Source organism: Penaeus vannamei, chromosome 21 (genome assembly GCF_042767895.1).
Source record: "Penaeus vannamei isolate JL-2024 chromosome 21, ASM4276789v1, whole genome shotgun sequence".
Lineage (NCBI taxonomy): Eukaryota > Metazoa > Arthropoda > Malacostraca > Decapoda > Penaeidae > Penaeus > Penaeus vannamei.
The window spans coordinates 3,618,377-3,645,288 of NC_091569.1; the positions used below are offsets into that span (position 1 = coordinate 3,618,377).

The window sequence follows — 26,912 nt, forward strand, 5'->3', positions numbered from 1 at the left end:
TTTTAAAAATCCTTTTTATTTTCAAGATCAGTCTGTATCAGTATACCATATACTTGTTTAACACTTTACTTCATCAAAAGGCTCACTTTCATTCACACGTAAAAATCATTATAGAAAGTGTGCACATGTCAGTCATCAATTATGTACTTTGAAATTTGTACACCATTTTCAAAACTTGATTTTTACAAAAACTGACATACCTTTACTAAGGTTCAGTCAGATATTGGTAACTTCATATTACTTTCAAATGATATACAGGCCTGATAAAACACTTAAAGAAATCTTCACTCTTGCTAAAAAAAAAAATTACATTAACTACATACAGGTACTCTGCTTTTCTGTTATCTCTTGATGTGGGGATAAAAAGAAAAGAAAAGAGAAAGAAAAAGAAAAGAGAAATGATGTTTGCACAATGCTTCTAAAATCAAATCCATAATCTGTAGACAGAACTGCCAAACAAAAAAAAATATACATCAAGGAAGGATTAAATCTACCTTGAACACTGCTTCAGGTCTGCCACAAAACAGCAGCAGTGGGCAACCAACACATACTGTGTGGGTAGAATAAGCTACAACTGCTCATATTTACCAAATCAATACCAAGCTTCGGTTTACCCAGTGAATATGACATTATTTATATATCCACAATGAAGGTATGAAACAGCTTTTTACTTTGTAGCGCTTCTTTCCCTCTGCTGTGGGTCTCAGCGAGAGGAAGATGATGATGAGCGTGAATATCTTCTGCGTCTGGGAGGCGTGCGAGACCGCGAGCGAGGGGATCTGCGGCGAGGAGGTGAGCGACGCCTCATGGGAGGTGGGGATCGGCGACGCATTCTCCTGAAATGTAGTGTTCTTTTAGTCTCTCCTTGTCAATAAATAAGGTCTTCATATCAAATAAACTTCATGTTTCCCCAACACTATATCATTCCAAACTATACACTAGAATAGACATAAAATTACAGCAAAGTTATAACTAAGCATTCTCCAACACTTCACAGGACGGGTGTCTTACCCTGGGATATATCTGGGGGGAGAACGCCAACGCGGGGGTGGCCCTCTGCGTTGCATCATGGGTGGGGGTGAGCGACGTCGTGGGGGGATCTGCCGTGGAATGAGCACTGGGGCTGCTGTGATCTCTTGACCATCCACCTGCCCTCCATCCATATGCTTCATGGCATTCTCTGCATCCTCTGGCTTCTCAAAGTCTATGTAGCCATAACGGTTAAGGGTGTTGTTTACGCGCCTGGAATACATTAAAAGCTTACTACTGGAGCAAAACAAGTTGACTCAAAATTCACATTCATAGAAGTGTTTTATATTTCCAAAGTATATATTTGGAAAAATTGATCTCATAATCTTGTTATATGCAGAATACAGTTAGCATTCATACAACTTAATGAATTACTAACCAAAAAAAGATATAAGAGTATCTGCCTTTTGGGCAACTGATGTCATTGTTTTTTTTTAGAAGAAAACCAATATGGGAATTCATTTTCTTCCCAGTTACACAATCGAGTGTTACAGCTCTACCTGTCTAGAACTATGAAAAATGCTTTCTTAGCCCTTTCTTATAAAAAAAAAATGCCAATCCTATATCTAAAAAGCTTAAACCTAAGAACCTAATTAAGGTATCACATAAATAGGGAGCTTTGGCAACAAAGCGAGACATAATTTTCTCTTAAATTTGGCAAGTGTTAACAAGATCAAAGACTAAACTTGAGATACAAAAATTCTCTGTTCTTAATGCAGATGACAATTTACCTGTGCATAACAGGTAGTAAACAGAGTAAAACAAATGACACCTTTTACAAGAGAGGCATAAAAATAAGAATGATGCTTTCATGTTACAAAAAGTCTTTTCGGACACAGGTTTCTATGACTTTCTCAATGAATGTTTCAATGGCAGTATGTTGCAAGCTTCCCTACAAGGACACTGACTAGATAAATCACATTACAAATATGTGCTGTCCTATATGAACCCAATTCTAAGTATCCTGTCTGCTCAGTCTAAAGAGAAAAGGAGCTAGAGGTAAAGAAGGAAAAGTGGAAGAATGAAAGGGAATGAGAGGAGACTAGGAGTAATAAATAAAAGGAGAAGACAGATATAGCAACTAAAAGACACAAGTGAGTAAGAGAGCATGAAAAAGCATGGCAGATGAGAGAAAGAGAGTGAGCCAAACAGAAAGAATGAATGAGAGTGGAAGAGGAAGGCAGAAGAAAAAGAGGGAGAAAGAGAATGAGAGAATGAATTAAGAGACAAAGCACTGAGTTACTCCTGAAAATGAGCAACAAAACAATGATAATCATTAAACAAAAGAGAAAAAATACTTTACTTTTAAAAACATACAACACCCTTTTATTGCAGAAAACTCAAGCTGCTCAGCATCTCTCCAAAATGAAGAAAAAAGCAGAAAAGAATAGAACAGACATGGCCTAGTTTTCCCCCCTAAAACAAACACTTACATATCGTACATTGACATATCAACACTTTTCACTGCACCGTAAACAGAGAAGATCTCCACTAAGTGTTCCTTGGTCACGTTCCTCGTCAATCGGCCGACATGGATCCTGGTTGGCCTGGGCGTGGGGGAGCGTGGTTTTCTGCGGCCTCGGGGAGAGCCTGATCTGTAAAGTGGAGAATGAATGTGGTAAATGTTAATGTTAATGAAACAGGTGGAGGGTTGACTGAAAATAAATGGCTGTATCACTCATTTTGACTTCACTCTATATCCCAACAGGCCTCAATCAATTACACTCAGAAAAACTACATCTGCTCTGAGAAATCTTAGTAAAGTAAATGCTGCTGTCACTAGGAGGAAGAGAATGAGGCAGTAATTCTGGTGCTGTTGACCAACTTTCTTCCAGCTAACACCCCGTCTCCCAATACCCTAACTTCTCGTGCCACTTTCTATCCCTGAGCCAATCACAAAAACAAAACCCAGTTTTGCTCCCACCTTTTTTCTTCTTGTGAATGAAAAAAAGAATTTATGCTAAGTATGGCATGTAAACCCACTACAAACAACCCATCTCCCCATTCCCTTGGTAGCTCCTTGTCTCTCCGATCCAATCATTTGAGTGCCTGCTATCATCAACCATTCTCCTTCCTACTTGAGAATGAATGTATTAATTTGGTCACACCTCTGCAAATGATCTCATTAAGCATGAAATAAGAATTCTTATTACTTGTGGCATTCTCTATATTTTACTCAATAATAGTGATAATGTGGCATGAATATCCCCAGAAACAAAACCTTATCCATTTTACCTCTCCAGCACTATTACCTTTCATATTTTCATGGTGTAACAATTCCTTTTAATAAAAAATGTTACATGTTTTGCTACTTTTTCACTTTCTTTCTCCTTCATATCTAGTAGATAATGCCTATCTCTCAAGTTTCTGTCACTTGCACCAAGATATGTTACCATCAGGTGGTAGCAACATGGTGAAAGGGAGTGAGGATTTGTTATTTGACATTGGTAATTCTCTCACCACTTTCCACATTATTAATATTACTCAATCAAATACAATATTCTACAATGACTAACCGAGAACGAGACTTTGAAGGTTTCTTTGGCTTGGTTTTCTTATCTCGGCTGCGACTGCGGCTCTTCTCTGCACCAGCTTTGACTGTGGACCTTGTTGTGGTGGAAAAATAGCCTAATTAGCAAGTGAATAAGAAAGGGAGATGAAAGCTAACTCTTTACTCATTACATTGAACAAATTTCATTAGTATTCATTTTATTCAAAATCCAATTCTCTTGTCACTTACCTTGGATCATCTTTTTTGTCCTTCTCCTTATCCCTAGAAATTACAATGGAATTTAAAGCATCACCTATATTCAATCAACAAACAACCATCAAAACACAAAAATTTAAAAGCCATAAGCTGTAACTTTTGCATGAAATACCAAAAATCAACATACTTTAATTTGTTTTCCTTATCTCTAGATCTTGATCGGGAAGTAGAAGATGATGATGACGATGACGACGACCTTGATGAAGTGCTACTGCTAGAGGAACTGTCAGAACTGCCTGAGGAACCTGACGAGCTTCTTGAAGAACTGCAAATTAAAACACTCGATTAATACTCAGACTATCACATCTCATCTGCAATGTATGACCTGTGAACACTATAATTTGGTATGCTTCAATTTGAAAGTAACCCACTAACCCCAGGTTAAAAATTTGGCTAATGGGCCATTAACCCAATAACGACAGGTGTCCCATATATGAGACACGAGAAGAAAATAAACAATGCAATGCAGTGCAGTGCAGCCTCTGATATAGCGTGACGCTGTATCGGGGCTGCACTCTGACGCAACAGCAGGCCGTGGCCGGTGGGAGGACAGACTCTGGGGAAGCTCCGCCAGCCGATTTTGTAGCCACCCGGAATATTTTATTTTTGGCTAAAAAATGTACCCGGCGTGAATGGGTTAATGCAAGGTTGTTGGCATGAACTGCCTGCTTCCCTTGTTTGTGCCAAACTTGTGGGCAACATTAGGCCCCTCCAGTAGCTAATATTTTGATGTCATTCAAAAAAATAATATAAATGTGAAGGTTTACCTTCACTTTAGGTGCTATTACCTAAAAGTTTCACCATACAAATGATGCCGCTATAGCCACAGAAAAACAAGCTCTATCCGATGAGGAGACGGTGTAGGAATGGTCATGATGTGATGCCACCCACTACTTGTTCCGCAACAGTCATAGCATGTACGAACATGCCATCCAGCAGGAAGGGGTTAGCTGTTCCTAATACCATCTTGCCACCCCACTACTGCCCCACCCCCCCAAACCTTTCAACCGCTTACTTTGGGAACAACTGCTCTACACTAAAGCTTGAAACCTCATTTGCAAGGAAATATCCATGTAAGCAGTATATGCATCTTGAAATATTTCTTTTTCATACAAGTTGTTACAGGTGAATTCAAATATCAATTTAGGACACAATTACCCACTCTTTTATTATTAAATTCCAAAATGGCATTTTGATTGAGGTGGAAATCTGTCAGTCTTTTCTGGAACACTGAAGCGAAAACTTGATCCCGTATCCAAGTGGACTTTGGGGTTATGTTCATAGAAGAACATGCACTAAGCTGCAGGATGATTCTGAAGAGTGGTCTGTTACTTTCATCCTGACTCTAACATACTGACATCGACATGCAAGTACTCTTTCACAGCTGAAATGACTGAAATGGGTAAGCAGGAACGAACCAAGGACCTTGACATTGCAAAAGTCATGAGTTATGCCATTTCCATTATAATCACCAGATATGTCATAATGAACATGTAGCATGGGAAGTACTAGTCATTGTTAAATTGTGATTCATCTATAGTGCTCCATAAAAAAAGTATTAGACCTACATTTGATAACAGAATTATCCATTTGAATGACAATCATAATGCTGCAAAAACTGTTGCACAGAAATTAGCAAAATAAAAATTGGTAATTCTAAGTAAGACAGCTGTGCCTCTTTGTTATATATTTTTTCCTTCTACCCCCTTCAATCTTGGGGAACCCGTAGAAAATCGGGGGCACACACATTTGAAAAAATGCAAAGTCCGATCGAGTCCTGCACCGCTGTCAGTGTTGGTGAAATCCCGACAAAATTTCTTAACCTAACCTAACCTAACCCAGACCCCCTTCTCTTGAGTATTTCCCTACTGGGGGTAGGCCCCCTGACCCCCTTCCTTGGATTAATTCCTTACCAGGGGAAAGCCCCTGTACCCCCTTCCCTGGGGTATTTGCTTACCTGGGCAGGCCGCGGACCCCTTCACTGGGGGTACTTCGCCATAATAATGAAGCATACCTTCCTAACCCCCTACTGGGGGGCAAGGCCCTATACCCCTTTCTTAGGGGAATTTCACCAAACTTTTCAGTAAGCTAACAATATTGTTTACATTCAAGAAGGTTCGAGAAAATGAAGTTTGTACTCCTATCAACCATAAAAAAAAACTAACATAATCTAGCACCAATTTCTAATTTCCCAATTATACCTCATACCTCCCCCAAATATCAGGTCTCGTATCATTGCCTTGCAGTATCTCAACCTAATATAATAGCATTCTTAACCCATTTATCGTGGTATTAAGTAATATGGTGTATAGTCCTGTAGCAGGTTTTATTTAACGCTCGGGTGGTGTGGGAGACTGCGCAGGAGAGTGCCCTCTATGGCAGTGCTGTTTTCCCTCCTTCATATATATATGTTTGTGTATGTATATATAAACCCTTGCAGACACATGCGAGCACACAAACATATGTAAATGTGCTCAGAGAGAGTGGAGGGCTTGACTGTAGGAGGCACCAAAGGCACGCAACTCCTTTGGTAGGAAACATCCAGACTATAGAGTTTGGTTGCAAAATAATTTGGTCAAATTCTGTCTGCGCAAGTGTAGTTCTCAGGTAACTTTCCGCGCATGCCTAGTTCTATAATAAATCATTTTCCACACATAATATTCGTTTGACTTTTCTGCGCACTTGTTTCACCATCTGTCCGCAAATCCATCAAGCGCAAATGTAGACAAATTTATGCTTTCCGCACATGAAATATATAAAAATCCCCAAACAAGAAAAAAAAGAAAAATACTCTAGTCTGGGGAAACATCAAGCCCATGACATGCATTCTGTTCTGAATTACTGTACGAATTAAGGGGATTCTCAGGCCATTAATTTCCCACAAATATGTTACATCTACTGATTGTTTCTATATCTACTGGTCCCAAAATTGAGAGGGTTCGAGATGCAGTCCGGCTCTAGAAAAGTACCGCTGTATTTACCAAACAAATCGCCTAATTTGACCGAATTATCGATCTTTTAGCGAATCAACTACCTGATTTTGCCGAAATCATACACTGAATTTACCACACGCCGAAATATTGGTTTTCTCTAAATTTACGGCAATTTAGTAGGACTGACCTTCTGCTGGAGCTGCTGTCACTGCTGGAAGACTGTCTCCTCGGCTTCTTTTCTTTTTCTCTGGCTTTCCGCTCCTTCTCCGAGCCGCTAGAGGAAGCCGATCGACTCCGACTACGAACCCTACAAAGATAAATATTTAGATAAGGATGTAATTTGCAGAGATGGTTAATATGTTATTAAACTTGTGATACTATAAACCAGGTTTGTGGTTATCTTAAAAGTCGAAGGAATAACGGATGATCAAGTTATTTGGAGATATATCTTACATTGTCGATCTTGCTATGCCAATGGCGGTTTTGTTTATAAACGCCACCTCGTTCGTCAAATGAGCCCCAAAATTATTGCAAAAATCCGTTTAATAAAATCTATTTAATACTTATATTGTGTATACGAAATAAAAAATATTCATTAACATATCGAATAATATATACATAGCTGTTTCTGTTATTGGAGTTCTTTAAAGCATGCTATGAAATTTTCGCTTGATTGTAAACGTTTACAAGAAATATAGAAAATAGAGCAAAAGATTCAATGAATAACTAAAGTAAAACAGGATTATCTTCCTTATAATTAGAGAGTCAAAGCTGTTTGACTTCAGACATCTTCTATAACATAATACAGATTTGTTAGCATATCAGAATTAATTCGTTATTTCATATGGGATTTTTAATCTTTAAAATATTAATACTAATATTTTCGAGCTTGTGTCGGTTTGTCACCTTTTGATTCTTACATTCAGCAATACCATCCTGTCTTTCATCCAAACAGGTAGCTGTATGCGATTTTACCCTTATCATGAGAAAAAAGAATGCAAAAATTGATTTAAGAAAATTATATATAGTCTTATATATGACAAAAGTAAAGGGCAGCAGAGAGAATTCTTGTTACTTGAATTTCCATCAAGTTTTGGTATCCTAATGAACATTCGAAAAGAAAAATAGAAAAAAAACACAAATATGATACACATAAAATATCTAAATATTGAGATTCTTTCATAATAGCCTCAAAGAAAATACTTTAAAATATCCCTTTACTTCGTAGGTGGCAGGGCCGCGGCCATCCCAAAAGTTTTATTCGAAGAGAAAGTTCCTGCCTCACACACAAACATATGTATGCATATATATATATATATATATATATATATATATATATATATATATATACATACATACATACATACATACATATATATATATATATATACATACATACATACATCCATATATATATATATATATATATTTGTGTGTGTGTGTGTGTGTGTGTGTGTGTGTGTGTGTGTGTGTGTGTGTGTGTGTGTGTGTGTGTGTGTGTATGTATGTATATGTATATGTATATGTATATGTATATATATACATATATATATGTATATATATGTATATTTATATATATACATATATATATGTATGTATGTATATATATATATACACATACACACATGCATACATACATACATACATATATATAATATATATATATATAATATATATATTTATTTATTTATGTACATACATATATATATATATATATATATATATATTTATATACATACATATATATATATATATATATATATATATATATATATATATATATATGTACATGTATATGTGTGTGTGTGTGTGCGTATGTGTGAGTGTGTTGCATATTTCCAATGGCGTGTGCAATGGCGATGACAAGTCGCATATCCTGCTTCCGATCTCTGTAAACATGAGATATTTACGAGAGATCCTGCAACCTCCGCCGAAACAAACCAGTTTGCTCAAGGACCTCCAAATAAAGCTTGTTGCCTTAGTAACTGGGTGTTCATCTGCCTGGTTGTGGATTGGTGTTTTTTCTGTGTGTTTGTCTACATGTCTGTCTGTCTGTCTGTCTCTCTAACCCCACCCTCTCTCTCTCTCTCTCTCTCTCTCTCTCTCTCTCTCTCTCTGTCTCTCTCTCTCTCTCTCCCTCTCTCTCTGTCTCTCTCTCTCTCTCTCCCTCCCTCTCTCTCTCTCTCTCTGTTTCAGCCTCACTCTCTCTCTCTCTCTCTCTCTCTCTCTATCTATCTATCTATTTCTCTCTCTCTCTCTCTCTCTCTCTCTCTCTCTCTCTCTCTCTCTCTCTCTCTCTCTCTCTCTCTCTCTCTCTCTCTCTCTCTCTCTCTCTCTCTCTCTCTCTCTCCCTCGCCGTTTGGTTGTTTGTCTCTCTCTCTAACAAGAATGACAGATACAACAACTTCAACTGCAAGTCTATTTGAAAACTTAACATCTATCAACTCCAATTTTAAAGCTGGCTCAGTAACCCATAGCAATACCACCACAATATAATGAATTTTCTCAGTTTTACAAATGAGTTTAGAAATGGATAATTCCAGTTGGGACAAAGCGTAACGGTCACTAGCCTACCGGATACAAGATAACATTAAGAGAAGTAAAGAAAAAATGTACAATCATTTCATATATGAATTTCAACAGCAACTGCAAGAAAACACAAACAATGAATATATAAAAAAGAGAAGTAATAAATATCGTTAGGTTAATAAACCAGGGACAGCATACTACGTCCGAACGTTTCAAGATTTTTTAAAATCATTACTCTAGAACTATCAATTTGTCTTCTTAGCATCTTTTCAAAATGACCTTCAAATAACAGCATTCACGCTCTTGATATACATATAATGTACAGTGCCACTTTAGTTGTCATGTGACCGATTTTTAGATTAGATATATGTTTATGAATTTTCACTTTTGATTCTTGTAAGACAACCATCTCTGTACAAATGTAAGTTTCAGTGAGGGAACAACGTAAATTGCAAATCTGTGAATCTTAAATGGAAAAGGAGCGAGGCAGGTTGACCTTGGTTAATCTATCCCAATTAGGGTGTTCTGAAGCACACACACGAACACATGTAGGCTGTCTCCCTTTCTCTTCCTTTCTCAAAAGACACATAAAACAAACATAGACACACACACAAATACCCTTCGTCAAATACACACGATGAATATGTATTGAAGAATGCGTATAATTCATAGACATAAAATATTCTAATTAACAATATATTTATGTGGGCAGAAAACGCCAAATTGAAATGAAAAAAAGTAAACTACACCATCAATCCTGTTTTACATATTGGCTAGGATGAAAGATGACTGGAAGAGTTTACTGTATGAAAAAAAAAAAAAAACGCTCTGACTGCCACTCTAAGTAAAACATTTATAAACTGAAATATTTTGGCATCGAAAGCCATTTTTCGAAATACCTGGCAACATCTTCCTCTATGAAAAAAGGAAGAGAAAGAAACACACACAAAAGATAGATTCATAAAAGGAGATAGACAGAGAGAGAGAGAGAGAGAGAGAGAGAGAGAGAGAGAGAGAGAGAGAGAGAGAGAGAGAGAGAGAGAGAGAGAGAGAGAGAGAGAGAGAGAGAGAGAGAGAGAGAGAGAGAGAAAGAGAGAGAGAGAGAGAGAGAGAGAGAGAGAGAGAGAGTGAGAGAGAGAGAGATGGAGAAAGAGATAGAGAGAGAAGGAGAAAGAGATAGAGAGAGATGGAGAAGAGATGGAGAAAGAGAGAGAGATGGAGAAAGAAAGAGATGGAAAGAGAGAAATGGAGAGAGTGAAGAGAAAGAAACACACACAAAAGATAGATTCATAAAAGGAGATAGACAGATAGATAGACAGAGAGAGAGAGAGAGAGAGAGAGAGAGAGAGAGAGAGAGAGAGAGAGAGAGAGAGAGAGAGAGAGAGAGAGAGAGAGAGAGAGAGAGAGAGGGTGAGAGAGAGAGAGAGAGAGAGAGAGAGAGAGAGAGAGAGAGAGAGAGAGAGAGAGAGAGAGAGAGAGAGAGAGAGAGAGAGAGAGAGAGAGAGAGAGAGAGAGAGAGAGAGAGAGAGAGAGAGAGAGAGAGAGAGAGAGAGAGAGAGAGAGAGAGAGAGATGGAGAAAGAGAGAGAGAGAGATAGAAAGAGAGAGAGATGGAGAAAGAGAGAGAGATGGAGAAAGAGAGAGAGATGGAGAAAGAGAGAGAGATGGAGAAAGAGAGAAATGGAGAGAGTGATAGCGAGAGAGAGAGAGCGAGAAGGAGAGACAGCGAGAGAGAGAGAGAGAGAGAGAGAGAGAGAGAGAGAGAGAGAGAGAGGGAGTGAGAGAGAGAGAGAGAGAGAGATGGAGAAAGCGAGAAAGATGGAAAGAGAGGAATGAAGTGAGATAAATCGAGAGATAGATAGATAGATAGATAGATAGATAGATAGATAGATAGATAGATAGATAGATAGAGAGAGAGAGAGAGAGAGAGAGAGAGAGAGAGAGAGAGAGAGAGAGAGAGAGAGAGACAGAGAGACAGAGAGAGAGAGAGAGACAGAGAGAGAGAGAGAGAGAGAGAGAGAGAGAGAGAGAGAGAGAGAGAGAGAGAGAGAGCAAGAGAACAAGAGAGGTCGGGGGAGATCCAAGATTTTTAAAAAGATGGGGTGTGCACGAGAGGTCAAAGTCCAATCACAATTGCCGTAATCGCGAAGTGCTTTGTAGGAAGATCTAAGGCCCTCCATCAGGAAATTCTTAAAATCGGTCATTAGATATGCGCATTGGCATAGCTGTTTCATTCAAAAGCTTCGGCTAAAAAAAGAAAAAAAAATAGGGAGGGGGGCGCTGGATGCTCTCTTGGAGGTTTCCTGTCTACTTGGACTGCTTGAGATGTTTCAGAACCACATTGCAGCATTGGAGGAGAAAATTCCTAACCTCTTGAGAATATTGTCAAAGGTTTTCTATCCACTTGGGAGTGTAATAGAGGCTTCCGTTCACTTGGCAACACTGCGAGAGGTTTTCTGATGACAACACTGCGGGAGAGGTTTCCTTCCTCGCTGGCACCACTGCACGACCCTGTCCGGGCCCTAGAGCGAGCGTAACAACGTCTCCACCATGGCTGCCCTACGAGTTACTTGTTCCTCTTCTCGCCTGGTTACGCCCCTTAGGGGAGTCCTACCCAGCCCCTGCGCCGGCATAGCAACATCCTCAGCCATGGTAAAGGAGGAGCGAAGGATCCTTAGCCCGTGAGAAGGACACGAGGCGGGTGTATCCTTGTGCCTGTGTATCGTCTGCTCCCGTCGGAGGGCCGGCCGGTTCTCTTTGGCTCTCATTTTTGTGATTTTACCGGGGATTTTTAGGGGATTTCCAAGTCTCTCGGGCTTGACAGTCCCAGGGTCAGGGAGGGAAGGAGGGGCAGCGCTGGCAGACGTTGAGACGGGTGCCCAAAGTGTGTGAATGGTGTTGAAAAGTAGTGTTGGAAAGTTTTCTCTAAAATCACTCATCAGCGTAGTGGAATATGCGTATTTTAGATCTAATACATTTAACTGTCTTGTTTCAATTACTTTTATGAGTAGATTTGAGTCTGTTAGCAAGCGTATGTCCTTTGAAGTAGAAAGAAAGGATTTTTAGTGGTTTGAATGTCGCTAATGTCACATTTCCATTGGGTTTTCATGAAATACGTGTTATAATTTTTGTTAGATATTTACAAAATACTTCTTTGAGTCTTTATTACTCCAGCCAACAACCTTGTGGCACTCCTGGGAGTCCATAAACCCTCCAAATGTAGAGGCTTTGCCCCAGGACCCTCACCCATTTGCCTTATTTAACGTGGCCTTTTTCTTTTGATGTTATTTTGTAATGCCAGCAAATATACCTTAAGTTGGTGTGAATGCAGTTTGCACATAGTGATGTGTGCGTGTTTTTTTTTGGGAGAATAAAAAAAAAAAAGGCACGAAGGAAGGGGGGAATTGAGGGCAGATGGGTTGAGATGGACACCTGCAGGTATGTTGTGCTGAAGAGCTTGCATTTTTCAGCGCACGTGAAGTGTCACAATATTATTTCATGTCTCAGTGAATATATATATTTTCCTCTCTGTGGGACTGTGTCCTTAGATTTTCCCTTCCTTGGTGCTATTGCTAAGTAAGTACTTAATTTTTCATTTCCACAGCTTTCTTGCCATTAATTTTTCATGCGGAAAGAAAAAGAAATGTTGACTGTCAGACAATATCAAGAAAGCTAGTAATGGCTAGATTGAGTATAGAGCAATTGCTTTTCCATGATAAGGAAACCTATTTGGTAATTGTTTAGAACATCATCGCATGACAGATCATAGTGATATTGTTGTCAATGGATTCCCCCCTCTATAATACCCAAATATATAGAAACTGTGCCACGGAAACCTCCCAAATACCCACTATCTTGGCTGGAATGGCAGGGCAGGGCATAGATACTGCCAGGAGAATTACAGAGAATATTATGAATGAAATACAGAGAATTGTCAATATATAGTCAAACTCAAGGTACCCCCTGCAAACTCATATGTGGGGCTGCTGCCTCCCAACTCCTGCCCTAGACAACAAAGAATGCACCAAGTATATATGGTAGGATAGAGCAAAGGACAGATGCAGCATCATGCGCTCCTGCATCTCAATTGTATGCTCTACCCTGCTGTGAATATGTGGAGGATTCTTTGTCGTCCTTGGCTGGGGTTAGGGGATGGCTCTCCCCTAGGAGATGGGTTGCAGCCCCCTGCATTAAACATTGTAGTGACTTGTTCTGTATGTTTTTATTAAAGTGATGTTTTTTGTGAATATTATTCATATTTTATCCTGCAATTTTCCCAGTAACTTTCATGCTTACCCCTATTATCAGGACCAAGAATGTGGTGGGGTTGGGGGGTACTGAGGCAAATTTCATTTATATATATGGGTAGTAGAGTAGGAGGAATCCATTGATACCATTTTTGTGATCAGTTATACAAAGGTATTCTGAACAATTAGGGTACAATTTGATTAAAATGACAGAGGGTTGCATAGATTGAGCTCAAGGATTCGATTATTTATATGTGAGGAAACAGATCTATGAAATTGTTGTGAATATTACCGAGGCAAACATTTATAAGATACCTGTATGTTTTGTCACTGCTTTAGGCACCGATTGCCAAGGCTTCTACTTTTGCCACTTCTGCAATGTCTAAGTTGCCGCAACACACAATTTGGTAAAAGTATACAACAGGACCACATTTGGCAGAGACAAAACCCACAGCTTGAATGACCAAGCGAATGAATCCCATCATAAATGTACAAATTACCATAAAGGTCAATGTATTTTTTGTATATTTTAGCCGACAATTTGAGAACATGATTTATTATCAGACAAGGAAACGGTCCGAAATATTGTCTATACGGGGGACTTGTTGGCTGTTACTGAGGTGTGGAGGCCATGGCAATCGCAGATCACAGCGAGTTTCTTGTGGATTTAGAAGATTTAGTGCTAGAAATTTATCATATAAAAAATATAACATTTAGAATATCACTTTGATTTTTTGAGTTTTGTTCTGATGCTTTTATTTGTTAACATTATTCAGACATTCAGTATTTTATTTCATGTGTAATCTATATTATGGAATTTTTTCACGCAGATATATATAGAATTAAGAATATTGCATCTTAGTATTTCCAATTTTAAATTCTTATTTAATTTCTGTCTAGGTATCTGGATAGTATATATACATGTAGTATAAAAGTAAAAACAAAAATTGACTTTACTGAAATGATAGTTTATCTGCCTCAAAAGATTTGCTTTCAGTATGCAAGAATGTATGTTTCCCATTTTTATCTAGAAATTTCAGTATAAATGTGAGGTCTCCTAGATTATGAATGCTTAAGTGTGTGTTAGTTCTCTTTCTTTTATATTGTAATATAGTTATGTAGAGGATCTGTTGCATCATAATTTATGTCTTGGAGCTTTTCCATTAAGATTTGTCAACACTTTTTGAGATGTTGCTCTGGCCTGTGGTGTTGATCCATCCAAAAAGACCGATTTTTATATTGATTGTCTTGGGGCCAAGTCTACCTAATCTTTTCAAAATTGGCATTGGCATCCTGTATAGAAAGAGCTTGTATTCCTTTTCCCCTTCAATTTACATTTTTTACTTGAATGGTTGACTGGCTGACTGGCTAAGATTTGTGTAGGAGAGACATGTCACCAGTAAGGAGAGCCCGAATGCCATAAATGCCTATTTGAAAATTCAGAACTCGGAGATTAGTTTTTATTTTTGTTTATTTTCTGGGTACAGATCCATATAATACAGAAAGCATAGTGAAATAATAACCTGCAGTAATCATGAATACGATAATAGGCAATGTGTTCAGTGCCATTATGTTTATAGTAAAGATATTACTAAGATTTTCTTTGTTGATTGTTTTTTTACTCTATAAGAGCTAAAATGATTGATAGCACTAATGAATATGACCACAGGACTAATAGTAGTGTTGGTATAACATCAATGTGAATTATACTGAAGGCCTCTGTAGTTTGCACCTAATTTTTCATGTGACTCCCCCGAGAAGAAGTGGTATCACTCCACTAATTTCAAGATTTTTTTTCTATTTCTCTACTGCTTCAGAAATTAGTCCTTTAACGTTTCAATCTTTTAATTTAATGCAGCTTCGACGACCTTTCCCAGAAGGTCTACTGATTCAGGTAGGCGTCAAGTCAAACTACCTTTTGAGAACCCTGCTTTAGGACTGCACTGTGGAGACTTGCATGAAAGATATTTTAAAAGAGAACAAAAATCCTGAGGAAACATATGAACTTTTTAAGGTTTTTATTTTTCAAAGGTTCAGCTAGTGGTGCATTTCCACAGTGCATTTCGTCCTTATTTTATGATTCTGTGCTGAGAATTTTCTGAAGCATTGGTTGTACTATGCTGATATTTTAATTGCATATTTATTATGGTAATTATAAATGACATGATTATTTATTTTCCTCGAAACACACAGTTATAAGATCTTTTCAGTACGGTTACATTCCTATGGCACCATTTTTTATTTTTCATTCTATGGATTTTTATAAGCATATTTTTTTTCATTTGGAATGCTTTCTATGGTATAAGGAAAAGAGGAGCATGGAATACCATTCACAGAAACAAGACAGGATATATATGTCTAAGGGGACAGTTTTTACCCAAGCACTTGATTATCTAAGTTTGTTGCACAGAATATTGGTTATTCAATTCTAAAACCTTTTCAACAGCTGTGATTCTATTGTTAATCTCCCTCCCCCCCCAAAAAAAAAGAAGCACGAGGAAGCTAGAATTCATCTTTGAAAACCCCAGGCAGTTCACAGCTCTGTAAAGATGGTAGGCTATTTCCCTAACAGAGTATGTGTGGTTTAGAAGTGTGTAATTGTCCACTAATCCCCCATCTTTTACAGATGGAATTGTCTCTTCTCTTGGCTTTGGAGAAATCTTGGAGGCTTTAGAATGTTTACCTTGACTTCCTTTTATCTCATTTTAATTAACTTGCCACCTGCCCTCTTTCACTGCTTTGGAACATAAAGCAACACTAAATCTACCTGTTTTTTAAAGAAAATGTATGAATGGGAATTAAAGCAACACTAAATCTACCTGTTCTTTTAGAAAATGTATGAATGGGAATTATTAAATTCATATTGCTGATCATGGTAATGTTTTAATGCTGTATCTCCATCAGAATTGTATATATATTTACATTTTGGAAATATTAATTCTATTTCATATCTTTTCTACACTTGTCACAGTGAACTTATTTTCACCCATTTTTCCTCTTTGTGGAGAAAGGCCTCCAAAGTATAGACCCTTTTGTCTAGGAGGCAAAAAAGTTTTTTGCGCAGGCAGATTAGTGTTGATGATATTTTGGACAATTTTTGATTGTCCATATTAAGATTCATATATTTTTTATCAAGTGCCTTTTGAAATATGTGATGGTATTTGCATTCATAAATGAATAAAGCCTTCAGATATTTAGAAATGCGATATCAGGAATTCAGAATATCCATATGTTTAGAATATCTATCTATGCCCGATGACTCTGTTTTCCTGTGAAAAGTTCATTTTATGAAGTTATTGTCCTCCTACTGTGCACTGTAGATGCACTTGTGAAGAAATCATACATGTATTTAGATTGTTAGATATTGTATTCTTAGTATTGTTAATGTAACTTGACACCAGTGGTCCTCAGTCCTTTTTCAAGCTCTGAGTCACATTTATCGTTATCACTACTATAGAGGGAGTGTACTTTTAACCCCTTGAATGTAGGTATTTTTATAAATGTCATAGAATTTTCAACATTTCCACCTGGCGTCAAAGGGAATATCATCTAGTTGACAAAATTGCCATGATGATCATAGCAATCACTGGCCGTAAGGGCAGTGGTGTCTACATTGGGTGAACACGATACCGGTAGTATTCAGAGGTACCACTTCTTCAACTCTTGAATGATGGGCATAGAATGGTGAAGTGAACTGCTAAAGTGGACAAAGCTCCAGCCACCAGAGCCTTTGAACATATTGTTACACCACCTACCACTGAAAGGTTATAGCATAATTGTTAAGGGTACTATCATGAGATACTTTTTCTGAAGTGAATTGATTATTGAATGTGTGTAGCAAAACAGCAACCTATTTTATGAAATTCAGATTCTCCATAGATAAAACTTTAAAGCAAACCATCTGCTTAATCTGTTTGCAGCTAAGGTTTCTCATATATTCCACAAATGATGCTGGTTAAAATAGTGAATAGTATACAACATTTCATAACTAGATGAATTGATTTATATTGATAATTTGTAGTTATTTGGAGTAATTAGGCAAAATCAGTATATGAAAAATGTTATGAAATTGATGTCACTCTCAGTACTGTTACCAGGACATACTAGCAACTATACTAAAATGGTGACACTGTACTGTTGCACAAAACTAATAGTTCAAAATTGTCTCTAGTATTTATTTTACATAACAAAATGTACTGTTTACTCCTGTTGGTAGCAAAACTGCTGAAAAATATCTGGTGGTATCTCTGATGTTACTGTTTCCAAAAGATAAGGCAATATTGTTAGAGATAATAAAGAAACACTATTTATCTTTGTGTAGATGACAAAAATAGAAAAGAAATGCAAAATTGCAATTACAGATTTACATCTCATATTATCACAGTATTACTAATATTAAAGCATAGTCTTGGATTTTGTATAACTTATCAATGAATCTTTAATATCTTATATTTTGATACACGTGAGCTTTGTGATATGGACCTACACGGTATGTGTTGGAGACCACTGTGTTCGAGCCGTTGGTATTGCTCTTAGATGTAGTTTCTTTTTGTTTTGTTCACAAGTTTTAAGAAACTTAAGGAGGAAAGAACAGTTTAGAAGAGAGAAAAATAACAAAGTTTTGTCTTAAAAAATACAATTTACACTGTTAATATTGTTTTTTTTTTTTTTTTCTAAAATCTTTCCTCTTTATTGGAAAAGTAGACTGTGATTAACCACCATTTTACTGCATTTTTTCACCAGAGGACAAAGATAGGAAATTTGAAGATCAGGAAGGTAAGAGATAAGGTTTTTCAGATACCATGCATCTTTTTCTCGCCTTGTCTCACTGCTTTCCGATTTATTTGGATCTTTTGCAATGCGGTTTCTTGCGTATTACGTTGGATAATGGCTGGAGAGCGAGAGAGCTTTTATCGGCTGACCTTTTACTTGAGATTTTTTTTTTGCTGGGTTTTATTCTGCATGATGTTATAGCTTACATGTGTTATTTTTTGCAGACAAAATAGTTTCAGTATTTTTCATTTTTGTGAATGCTTCTATATTTCAGAATATACTTTTGGAAATTGCTCCTTACAAAAAGCTAGGATCAGTAGTTATTAGTTACTATTTTCAGTATTTTGGCTTCTTTAGTGTTTGGCTGTATGTAAGAACTTGATTGCCATTTACATAGGTTCTTTCTCTAATTTAATTTGAACCTATAGCAGATGAGCTGTAAGAGTTTATTTAAGGGAGTTTTTTAGTCTGCAAATGTACAGAACCATAAAGTTGCAGAGGTAGACATTGGCAAACAGTTTCTTTTAACTTGTAGATTAAAAACTTGTTTTGCATGGAAATAATGTGTATTTTTTGTGGTAGATTCATACAATTAAATTTTTATTAGAATTTCACTCTCATTTCAGCAATTAGTTTTTATTATCTTGTAGTTTCTATCTAGTAAGAGTATACATTGCTGCACAGTGTAGAGTAGTCTTTATTATTTTGCTGTCTAGAAATGCAGTTATTTGGCAGTTAGCACTCTTGCATGGGCTTTGCCTATAGTAAGAGATAAAAAGGAGAAATATCTAGAAACCTGAAGCAGTCTTCCCGAGAGGGGAATGGGTTAGCCTATTCAACTAAAATGATATTCTTTTGATTTTTCCTTATTCAGATTTTTTCCATTGTTGGTGTTTTTGTTTCCATAAATTTTTATCTTTACCAATGTGGTCATGTATGTTACAAGTGAAGTCTGTTAAAGAAAATGTCCAGCTAAAGAACAGAAGAAAAAGTAACAGATATTGGGTTTCAACTTCAATCTTCCTTAGTGAAGGATCTGTGATGTCACACATTTAAACCGGCTGTCCTCCCATTGCAGGAAACATTTTAGAAATTCCAGTTTTGGAATGCCAACCAATTGTACAGTCACACCCCTTGTAATGCCCTCTCAGCATCTTTCGTTTAGAGAAAAGCCAGAAATCACAAGGAGATATGTTTAGACTTGAGGAATTCTGAGTTGCATGATGGCCACAAGTTGTCTCTTCTGCCAGACTTTATTATTAATTATTATTGACATTGTGGCAATTATGTTATTAACAAACCACCAGCAATAAAAATTATTATTTTTTTCTGAAAATCAAGGAGAAAAGGGTTAATAATTGACATAGGTGAGGCTAGTAATCGACTCCTTTGTGAATGAATAAACCCATGTGAACTCATCTGTTTGCTAAAAAAAAAAAAAAAAAAGATAAACCAAAATCCAGTCACATTAAACATATGTATACATGTCGTCCCAACATCAAAAGGTTGAAATTTGTAATTCCCTTAGTGTCATTACAGACTGCATATTGTATCTTGTGAATTGCATGTACTGGGTTTTAACCAAGCTTTTGATGCAGCAATGCTGCTTAATGTTTTCTTTGACTCTATAGAATTCAAAATCAAAAGTGCAGCTGTGGCACAATCTCATCGCTTTCCTGTATTTGAATGGTTCATTTGACGAGGCTGCCAAAAGACATGCTTGTGCAGTAAGGTGGTGCCACAAGAAATGCATGTGCAATAAAGCCAACCACTGAAAGGGCATATTTCTTGCATTCTAGCTGTTACTTTGCACAAAGAAATTAAAAGCTGGATATTTTGTTTAACAGATCATGTGTTTTAATATCCAGTGGAATGAATTTTAGATACTGAAAAAACAAAAAAAACAAAAAAAACTTTAAAATTTAATGAGTGATAAATAAATTCATTATAAGCAAAATGTTGGCAAGTTCTGCATATGTATGTTATCATGCATTTCACAAGAATAGTATAATTAACTTCCCACTGTTTTCCAGAGTGGCAAAGATGGAGTCAGAAAGGAGCAGGATACATTTGGGGAGCTGGAGGTGCCCAACAGCAAATACTACGGGGCTCAGACTGTACGATCCGTCATGAACTTCCCCATTGGCGGAGAAACGGAACGAATGCCGGTAAGTGTCATGCATGAGTTTTTAAAATTCTTATGATATGGTTTATCTTCAAATCCAGCAACCTTTCAGGTTATATTTCTTTCTTTTCTTTTCTGCTTCTGCTCTAATTTAATGATCAATGACCATATGGAGCATTAATTTTTCTTTCCGTGCATCTTTGTTTTGACTTTGAACACTGTGTGTATTACTATTACTAATTATCCAATGGATCCAGATGCTCCACTGCTATCACTTAGCCCAAAAAATGAGCATTAGCTTATGTGAGTGGCCACTCTGACGGTGTGCGACTTGTACAACGGGTGCACATGAACACTCGTTTGATGATAACTCATGTCTCCCTTTGATATGTTATTTTTTATTTTCCTGCTTAAGTGTTTTTTGCTTTTCTGCCATTTTCAAATGTCTGTATTGGTCATTTGGTTTGCTTTATCCAGATGGTAATAGACATTTTCCCTTGCACAGACTCTATCATTTTTCTAGATAGTCCATGAATCAGTGCAATAATAACAAAGTAACATTTTGTTTATTTATTTCTAGAATGATGGTTTATCAATTTCCCATCCATAGCTAGCCCTCAATAATAGATGTCTAGATAAGACTAGTTATTGGCAGATTTCTATTTGTTCCATATACTTTCCAAGATGTTGCAGCTTAGGCTACGTAATGTTAAACTGTGGTGAATTTTGGCCAAATTGCATTGGACAGAGAAGAAATTTCCATCTGTCAAACACTTTGATTTTTGCCTTTTGCTGTGAATTGCATATACCAATTTTCTCCTATGTATTTTATTCCCATTTATCACTTTGCTCTTTGCACTTATTGTATGCTTCTTGTCACTGATTAACACTCACTGTGACCATATCTCTCTTTTGCAGTTGCCAGTGATTAAGGCTTTTGGGGTGCTGAAGAAGGCTGCAGCAGAGGTCAACCAGGAGTATGGTCTTGACCCCAAGATAGCTGATGCCATTTCCAAAGCAGCTGATGAAGTGATCAGCGGAGATCTCTACGGCGAACATTTCCCTCTTGTCATCTGGCAGACTGTAGGTTTCAAAGTCATACTCATTCTTTTGTTGAAATTTTGCAGGTTTCCTCTGTCTTTCTTTTCTTCCTTGTCTTCCTCTTCTCCTTTTTCCTCATCCTCCTTTTCCTCTTCTTTGCTTCCTCCTTTTCCTCTTCTTTGCTTCCTCCTTTTCCTCTTCTTTGCTTCCTCCTTTTCCTCTTCTTTGCTTGCTCCTTTTCCTCTTCTTTGCTTCCTCCTTTTCCTCTTCTTTGCTTCCTCCTTTTCCTCTTCTTTGCTTCCTCCTTTTCCTCTTCTTTGCTTCCTCCCTTTCCTCTTCTTTGCTTCCTCCCTTTCCTCTTTTGGACAAGGTCCTTTCTTCCTCTCTGTCTTGCTTTGATTTCCATTCATCCTTGTTTTCCCTTTCTTCTTTTCTTCCTTGGCTTCCCCTGTCTTGGCCTGTTCTTAGGAAATTACAGTTGATTGAGATATTGGTTTGAATATTAATGAATGAGAACTGACAAAGTAGTAAGGAAATTGACAAAATGTTTGATTGTTGAAAGTCATGAGCAGTGGGTATTCTCTCTCTCCCTAGGGATCTGGAACGCAGTCCAACATGAACACCAATGAAGTAATTGCCAACCGCGCAATTGAATTGTTGGGAGGAGAACTAGGGTCAAAATCGCCTGTTCACCCCAATGACCATGTGAACAAGAGTCAGGTGAGTTTTAAAATATTGTTTAAAATTATTGTTGATATTATTGTTTATCATTTGTTTGTATTTTAGTTATTGATGATGATACTTACGTTAATTTTTGTTGTGACTAACACCATTGTTATTTTTCTATGGATTATATTATTATTATTTATTAATGTTTATCAATTGATATGTATTATTTATTTTTGTTGTTTGCAGTTATTAGTCCTTATTGATTATTCTTGATTATATTGTAGATGATATTTATTTGCCTTTCATAATTAGTTTATGGTCCAAAGACAAGAAAATTCTCATTATTTGTGTATTTATTTATTTTCAGAGTTCAAATGACACATACCCAACTGCCATGCACATTGCGACTGCAGTTGAGATCCACAACACACTGTTGCCAGGCCTCGAAGCCTTGCATAAGGCTTTGGACGCAAAAGCCAAGGAATATGCAGACATTGTAAAGATTGGCCGCACTCACACCCAGGTATGTAGATTGTATGAGATGGTGACTTGGGATCTTGTAGTTATTTTTCAAACATAGAAATGAGACAGGATGCTCGGAATAAAGGAGATGGAATAAGCTGAGTGAGAAAACTAAAGAATATGAAGTTGAAGTTGGAAGATCTGCTGACAGTTTTATATATATTGATTATTTTGAGCACACAGAAGATATGTGCATCATGTATTTTTGCAAATTATTTATTATATTTATTTATTTTTAAATTTTTGTTTAGGATGCCACACCCCTAACTCTTGGCCAAGAGTTCAGTGGCTATGCACAGCAGATTGAGTTTGGCATTCAACGTGTGAAGGCCTGTCTCCCGCGTGTCTACATGCTAGCTGCTGGAGGAACTGCTGTGGGCACTGGTCTCAACACCAGGGTTGGGTTCGCAGAAAAAGTGGCTGCAAAGGTAAGCGTCTCCTGTTAGCTTGCATGTGATGTTCACTTTTTGTAAGAATACAAGATTTGTTTTATTTTTAAGTTTCTTTATTTGATAGGACTAAGAGGGTTCTTGGCTGGACAGGTTATATTTTCAGTAATCAGAATAAGACCATCAAATTTTTTCAAGCACTGAATTTTATATATTTATTTTTCTCAAATAACTTCTTAAAATCCCCCTCCCCCTTTATTCCCAAAGGTCTCACAGCTTACTGGTCTGCCCTTCGAGACGGCTCCAAACAAGTTTGAGGCCCTGGCTGCCCATGACGCCATGGTTGAGGTCTCGGGTGCTCTTAACGTGATTGCTTGCTCTATCATGAAGATTGCCAACGACATCCGCTTCCTTGGCTCTGGCCCTCGCTGTGGTCTGGGAGAGCTCTCCCTGCCAGAGAATGAGCCAGGTTCTTCCATTATGCCAGGTACGGGAACTGGGAGGGGGTGGTGGGCAGGTTCACCTCTCTTGTACGCTGTCATTTATTGGTGGCTCTTTTGTTTATGATTTTTAGGGGTATCTTAATTTATTTACATCTGTTAATGATTCATTTTTTTATTGCACATAATTTTTATGATTTATTTAATATTATATTCATCACTGATGAACATGTCTATGCATTGAATGATTTATTGATTTATATATTCATTTGCTAATGTATTGATAATTAAAAAGAGGAAAAAAAGGTGATTTCTTTAGAATTATCATATTGGTATTAATTTTGAAAAGTTATTTACATAGCTTTTTTAGAATTTGTATTTTTATCTATTCATGTATGACTGAATATATTCAGGTACATCAGTTTTGACGTATTTGTTTTTATTTATTGATATTTTGCTTGTTTAATTATAGATAATTGTTTAGCTGTCATTTCTTTACATGTTTAAAATATTGATTCTTATATGTTTATATTTAAGTTTATTTTTCATGTAATGCCAATTTCAATATGTGGCATTTCTTTGTATTTTTTTCTTCATTTAGGGTTTTTGCACTGGTTAACATTGTAATGTGTAGTGGGCAAAGGCAAGTAATCATCGTGAGATATAATGAATAATGAATAGTTAAATAAATAATTTAATATCCATTTGTTGCAATGGTTGTTCTTGGTGTAGCAGACTGTCTGTTTAATTTTGCCTTAAAACTAACTCCCTGTGTGCAAGGAATGGCTGGGTTACCATCCACTGGCAGTTTGTGGGAATTGAACACGGGTCAGCAAGATTGCTAGATGAGACCACTACCACTGCACCACACAACAAACATAAGGTGTTGAAGATAAAAGGAATTAGTTAAAACATTGCAAGCTGCTCAGACCAAAACCATTTCCTAAATAATAGATGCATTTGCAGGCAAGGTCAACCCAACCCAGTGTGAGGCCATCACCATGGTTGCGGCTCAGGTTATGGGGAACCACGTGGCAGTGACAGTGGGTGGCTCCAATGGACACTTCGAGCTCAATGTCTTCAAGCCCATGATGGTTGCCAATGTGCTGAGGTGAGGTGTTCAGTGTTTGCTGTTGATTGATATTGAAATAAGTGTGTGAATGGGTTTTAAAGGTAAGATATGGAGTAATGGTTTTGATGTTATCTTTACACCAGAATAATCCTGTGCTGTTATTTCTTTTCTTTTCTGCTTATGACAACATTTTTCACAAATATCACCTCTAATTCTAATGTTGATATGAATAAATGTAGTACCAGTATGAATATTATGTATGATATGCCTGTTCTCTTTTTCTCCAGGTCCATTCGGCTGCTTGGTGACAGCTGTCATGCATTCGTCAATAACTGTGTTGTTGGTATTACCGCAAACCAGGAACGTATTGACAAGCTCCTCCATGAGTCGCTTATGTTGGTGACTGCCCTCAACCCTCACATTGGTTATGACAAGGTCTGATCTTATGTGGTCCTTGATTTACAGTAGAGCTTCATTTCTGAATCTATTATGAAAATTAAATAATGTAAAATGAGACCATTATTCCCGTAAGAAATAACTAAAAAACTGTTCCCCAAACTCCTGGCCAGACGTAATGACTCTCACAATATATGGAAATAATTGAATTTAATAAATTAGAAAAAAGAGATAGAAATAGTGTTAATTATTATACATAGTAATACAAGGCAGATATTCACTTGGTTTAGTATAAGAGAGAAGCTATACACATCACTTACATAGCATTTACATGCTTTCAGGCTGCAAAGATCGCCAAGACTGCACATAAGGAAGGCTCAACACTCAAGGCCACAGCACTTAAGCTTGGCTACTTGACGGAGGAAGAATTTGACAAGTGGGTTAGACCTGAAGATATGCTGGGACCCAAGTAAAAGACAGTAGGAGCAGCCAGAGTGGGTATATATTCAGGTAAACAATGTTCATTATTTTGAAGATTTCATTGATGAGAATAAATGGTAGTACATTAAACCCAGATTTATTGGAGGGTTTTGAAACTGTTTATTCGAAATACATGCTGCAATCTTTATCAATAAGATTTTTATTTAATGATGATTGTTGGGTATTTACCTAATTAAATGCATTGATAAAGAAACGGTGGCTTGCTCCTAATTGCAAGGCCTTTGAACAGACATTTGTTGGGTAGGAGTGTGGAGAGCAAATTTTGTATTACCCCTCCCATTGCAGCTGGTGATTGTTCAAGATACTTTGCAGAAATGTTGATACTTGAATTACAAAAAAGTGCACAAATTAAGGGGTTACTATAACTGGTAATTGTTAATGTAATAAATATAATGATAATTAGTAATGATTATCATAACAGATAATAATGGTAATAGTAACTTTTTTCTAATTATAACTGAAAAGATTATAGCAATATTTTTTCTTCCAGGTGTGTGTATGATCTACACATTCAGCAAAGAGCATTAAAAGAAATGATGATGGATCAAGACAGGGCAGTCACGGCTGAAGTTATAGGATTATATACATAGTTGCATATAGTTTTGTAAATTTGCACATCATACAACAGTGTTTGAAAAAGGACTTTTATGTGAAAGAATTTTTTAATGCTCAAAATTCTGCATTGTTTTATAATATATAACCATTTGTTCAGGTTGTAAAAGAATTGGTGGTTTGACTCCAAGGAAATCTTCAATGGTGTACATAGGATATCTTTATAACAATATTGGAGTATGAAATCCCTATTTTGTTGCATAAATAATGAATTGAAAAATGGTATATGCATCTTACTAACCTTTTTATTTGTGTGATGATAAAGCTATTGCTCAAGAGAAGGGTATGAGAACTGGCAAAATGGTGAAAATATGAATGTATACAGTCTGAAAAAGAAATATTTTGATTGGGTTATTGGCTAATTGATTCATATTTAAGATAGCCATCTGTTTTGTTGAAATATCAGTATGACTGTATGACTCTGGCATTAAAGATTTTTGAAAAATAACTACCAAGAAATGTATCCATGTTCTAGTTCTAAGCTTATCAACCTGGGGAGTCTTGAGAAATTTTCGGTGGAAATATTGCATAAATCCGGTGTATGATGAGAACTCTTTAATATGTTTAAACAATATGGTAAGAGAATTCATGATTTGACAGCAGATAACAAGAGTATTGTTTATGAATATTATTTACTCAGTTATTATTATAGAAAGCTATATAAAGAGCCACACTGAAAAAAAATTGAGATTTATACCAATAAAGGTGTCAGTGCAGGTCAAGATACATCTAAGAAAGAATTAATAGAAAGTCAGCTATTTACGTAAGAAAAACATGGTAGCTGATCTTTTAAACCTGTCAAGCGTTTGGAGGCACATTCAGTTTTCTCCGTTTGAAATCAAATGCAGATATGAACTACTGTTTTATT

General features: G+C 36.8%; 2 protein-coding genes across 7 annotated transcripts; one reads left to right on the forward strand and one right to left on the reverse strand.

The window, feature by feature from the left end:
• Positions 1 to 7,299, reverse strand: RnpS1 (RNA-binding protein S1). 2 transcript variants are annotated; one of them, XM_027369366.2, is made up of 8 exons: positions 7,183 to 7,298; positions 6,917 to 7,036; positions 3,924 to 4,061; positions 3,770 to 3,802; positions 3,546 to 3,635; positions 2,472 to 2,624; positions 1,012 to 1,242; positions 1 to 836 (listed from the first exon to the last, which is right to left on the reverse strand). In XM_027369366.2, coding segments are annotated over exons 1-8 (900 nt in total). In that variant the 5' UTR covers positions 7,185 to 7,298; the 3' UTR covers positions 1 to 703. The 2 variants fall into 2 exon arrangements, with proteins under 2 accessions (XP_027225167.1, XP_027225168.1); XM_027369367.2 differs by lacking the exon at positions 3,770 to 3,802 and having other exon boundaries at positions 7,183 to 7,299.
• Positions 7,300 to 11,681: 4,382 nt separating this feature from the next.
• Positions 11,682 to 26,269, forward strand: LOC113817335 (fumarate hydratase, mitochondrial). Of its 5 annotated transcripts, XM_070135782.1 has the most exons (13): positions 11,682 to 11,909; positions 15,363 to 15,398; positions 18,248 to 18,280; positions 20,311 to 20,445; positions 21,321 to 21,485; positions 22,038 to 22,163; positions 22,480 to 22,635; positions 22,886 to 23,062; positions 23,291 to 23,510; positions 24,430 to 24,574; positions 24,823 to 24,970; positions 25,273 to 25,441; positions 25,923 to 26,269. In XM_070135782.1, the coding sequence occupies exons 1-12, from the start codon at positions 11,808 to 11,810 to the stop codon at positions 25,402 to 25,404; spliced, it is 1,575 nt and encodes a 524-aa protein (XP_069991883.1). In that variant the 5' UTR covers positions 11,682 to 11,807; the 3' UTR covers positions 25,405 to 25,441; positions 25,923 to 26,269. The 5 variants fall into 5 exon arrangements, with proteins under 5 accessions (XP_069991883.1, XP_027225162.2, XP_027225163.1 ...); XM_027369361.2 differs by lacking the exon at positions 15,363 to 15,398 and having other exon boundaries at positions 11,684 to 11,909; XM_027369365.2 differs by lacking the exons at positions 11,682 to 11,909; positions 15,363 to 15,398; positions 18,248 to 18,280 and adding exons at positions 12,098 to 12,141; positions 15,951 to 16,056.
• The last annotated feature ends 643 nt before the right edge of the window (positions 26,270 to 26,912 follow it).

What these genes read in the sequence shown, in the direction of transcription:
- LOC113817335 (XM_070135782.1), top strand. Translation starts at nt 11,808, where the DNA reads ATGGCTGCCCTACGAGTTACTTGTTCCTCTTCTCGCCTGGTTACGCCC. An exon ending in CAGAAGGTCTACTGATTCAG is followed by an intron (nt 15,399 to 18,247) that starts GTAGGCGTCAAG and finishes TTTTTTCACCAG; the next exon opens with AGGACAAAGATAGGAAATTT. An exon ending in CTCTTGTCATCTGGCAGACT is followed by an intron (nt 21,486 to 22,037) that starts GTAGGTTTCAAA and finishes CTCTCTCCCTAG; the next exon opens with GGATCTGGAACGCAGTCCAA.
- RnpS1 (XM_027369366.2), bottom strand. An exon ending in GACAAAAAAGATGATCCAAG is followed by an intron (nt 3,636 to 3,769) that starts GTAAGTGACAAG and finishes CACCACAACAAG; the next exon opens with GTCCACAGTCAAAGCTGGTG. An exon ending in CCTTCAAAGTCTCGTTCTCG is followed by an intron (nt 2,625 to 3,545) that starts GTTAGTCATTGT and finishes TCCACTTTACAG; the next exon opens with ATCAGGCTCTCCCCGAGGCC.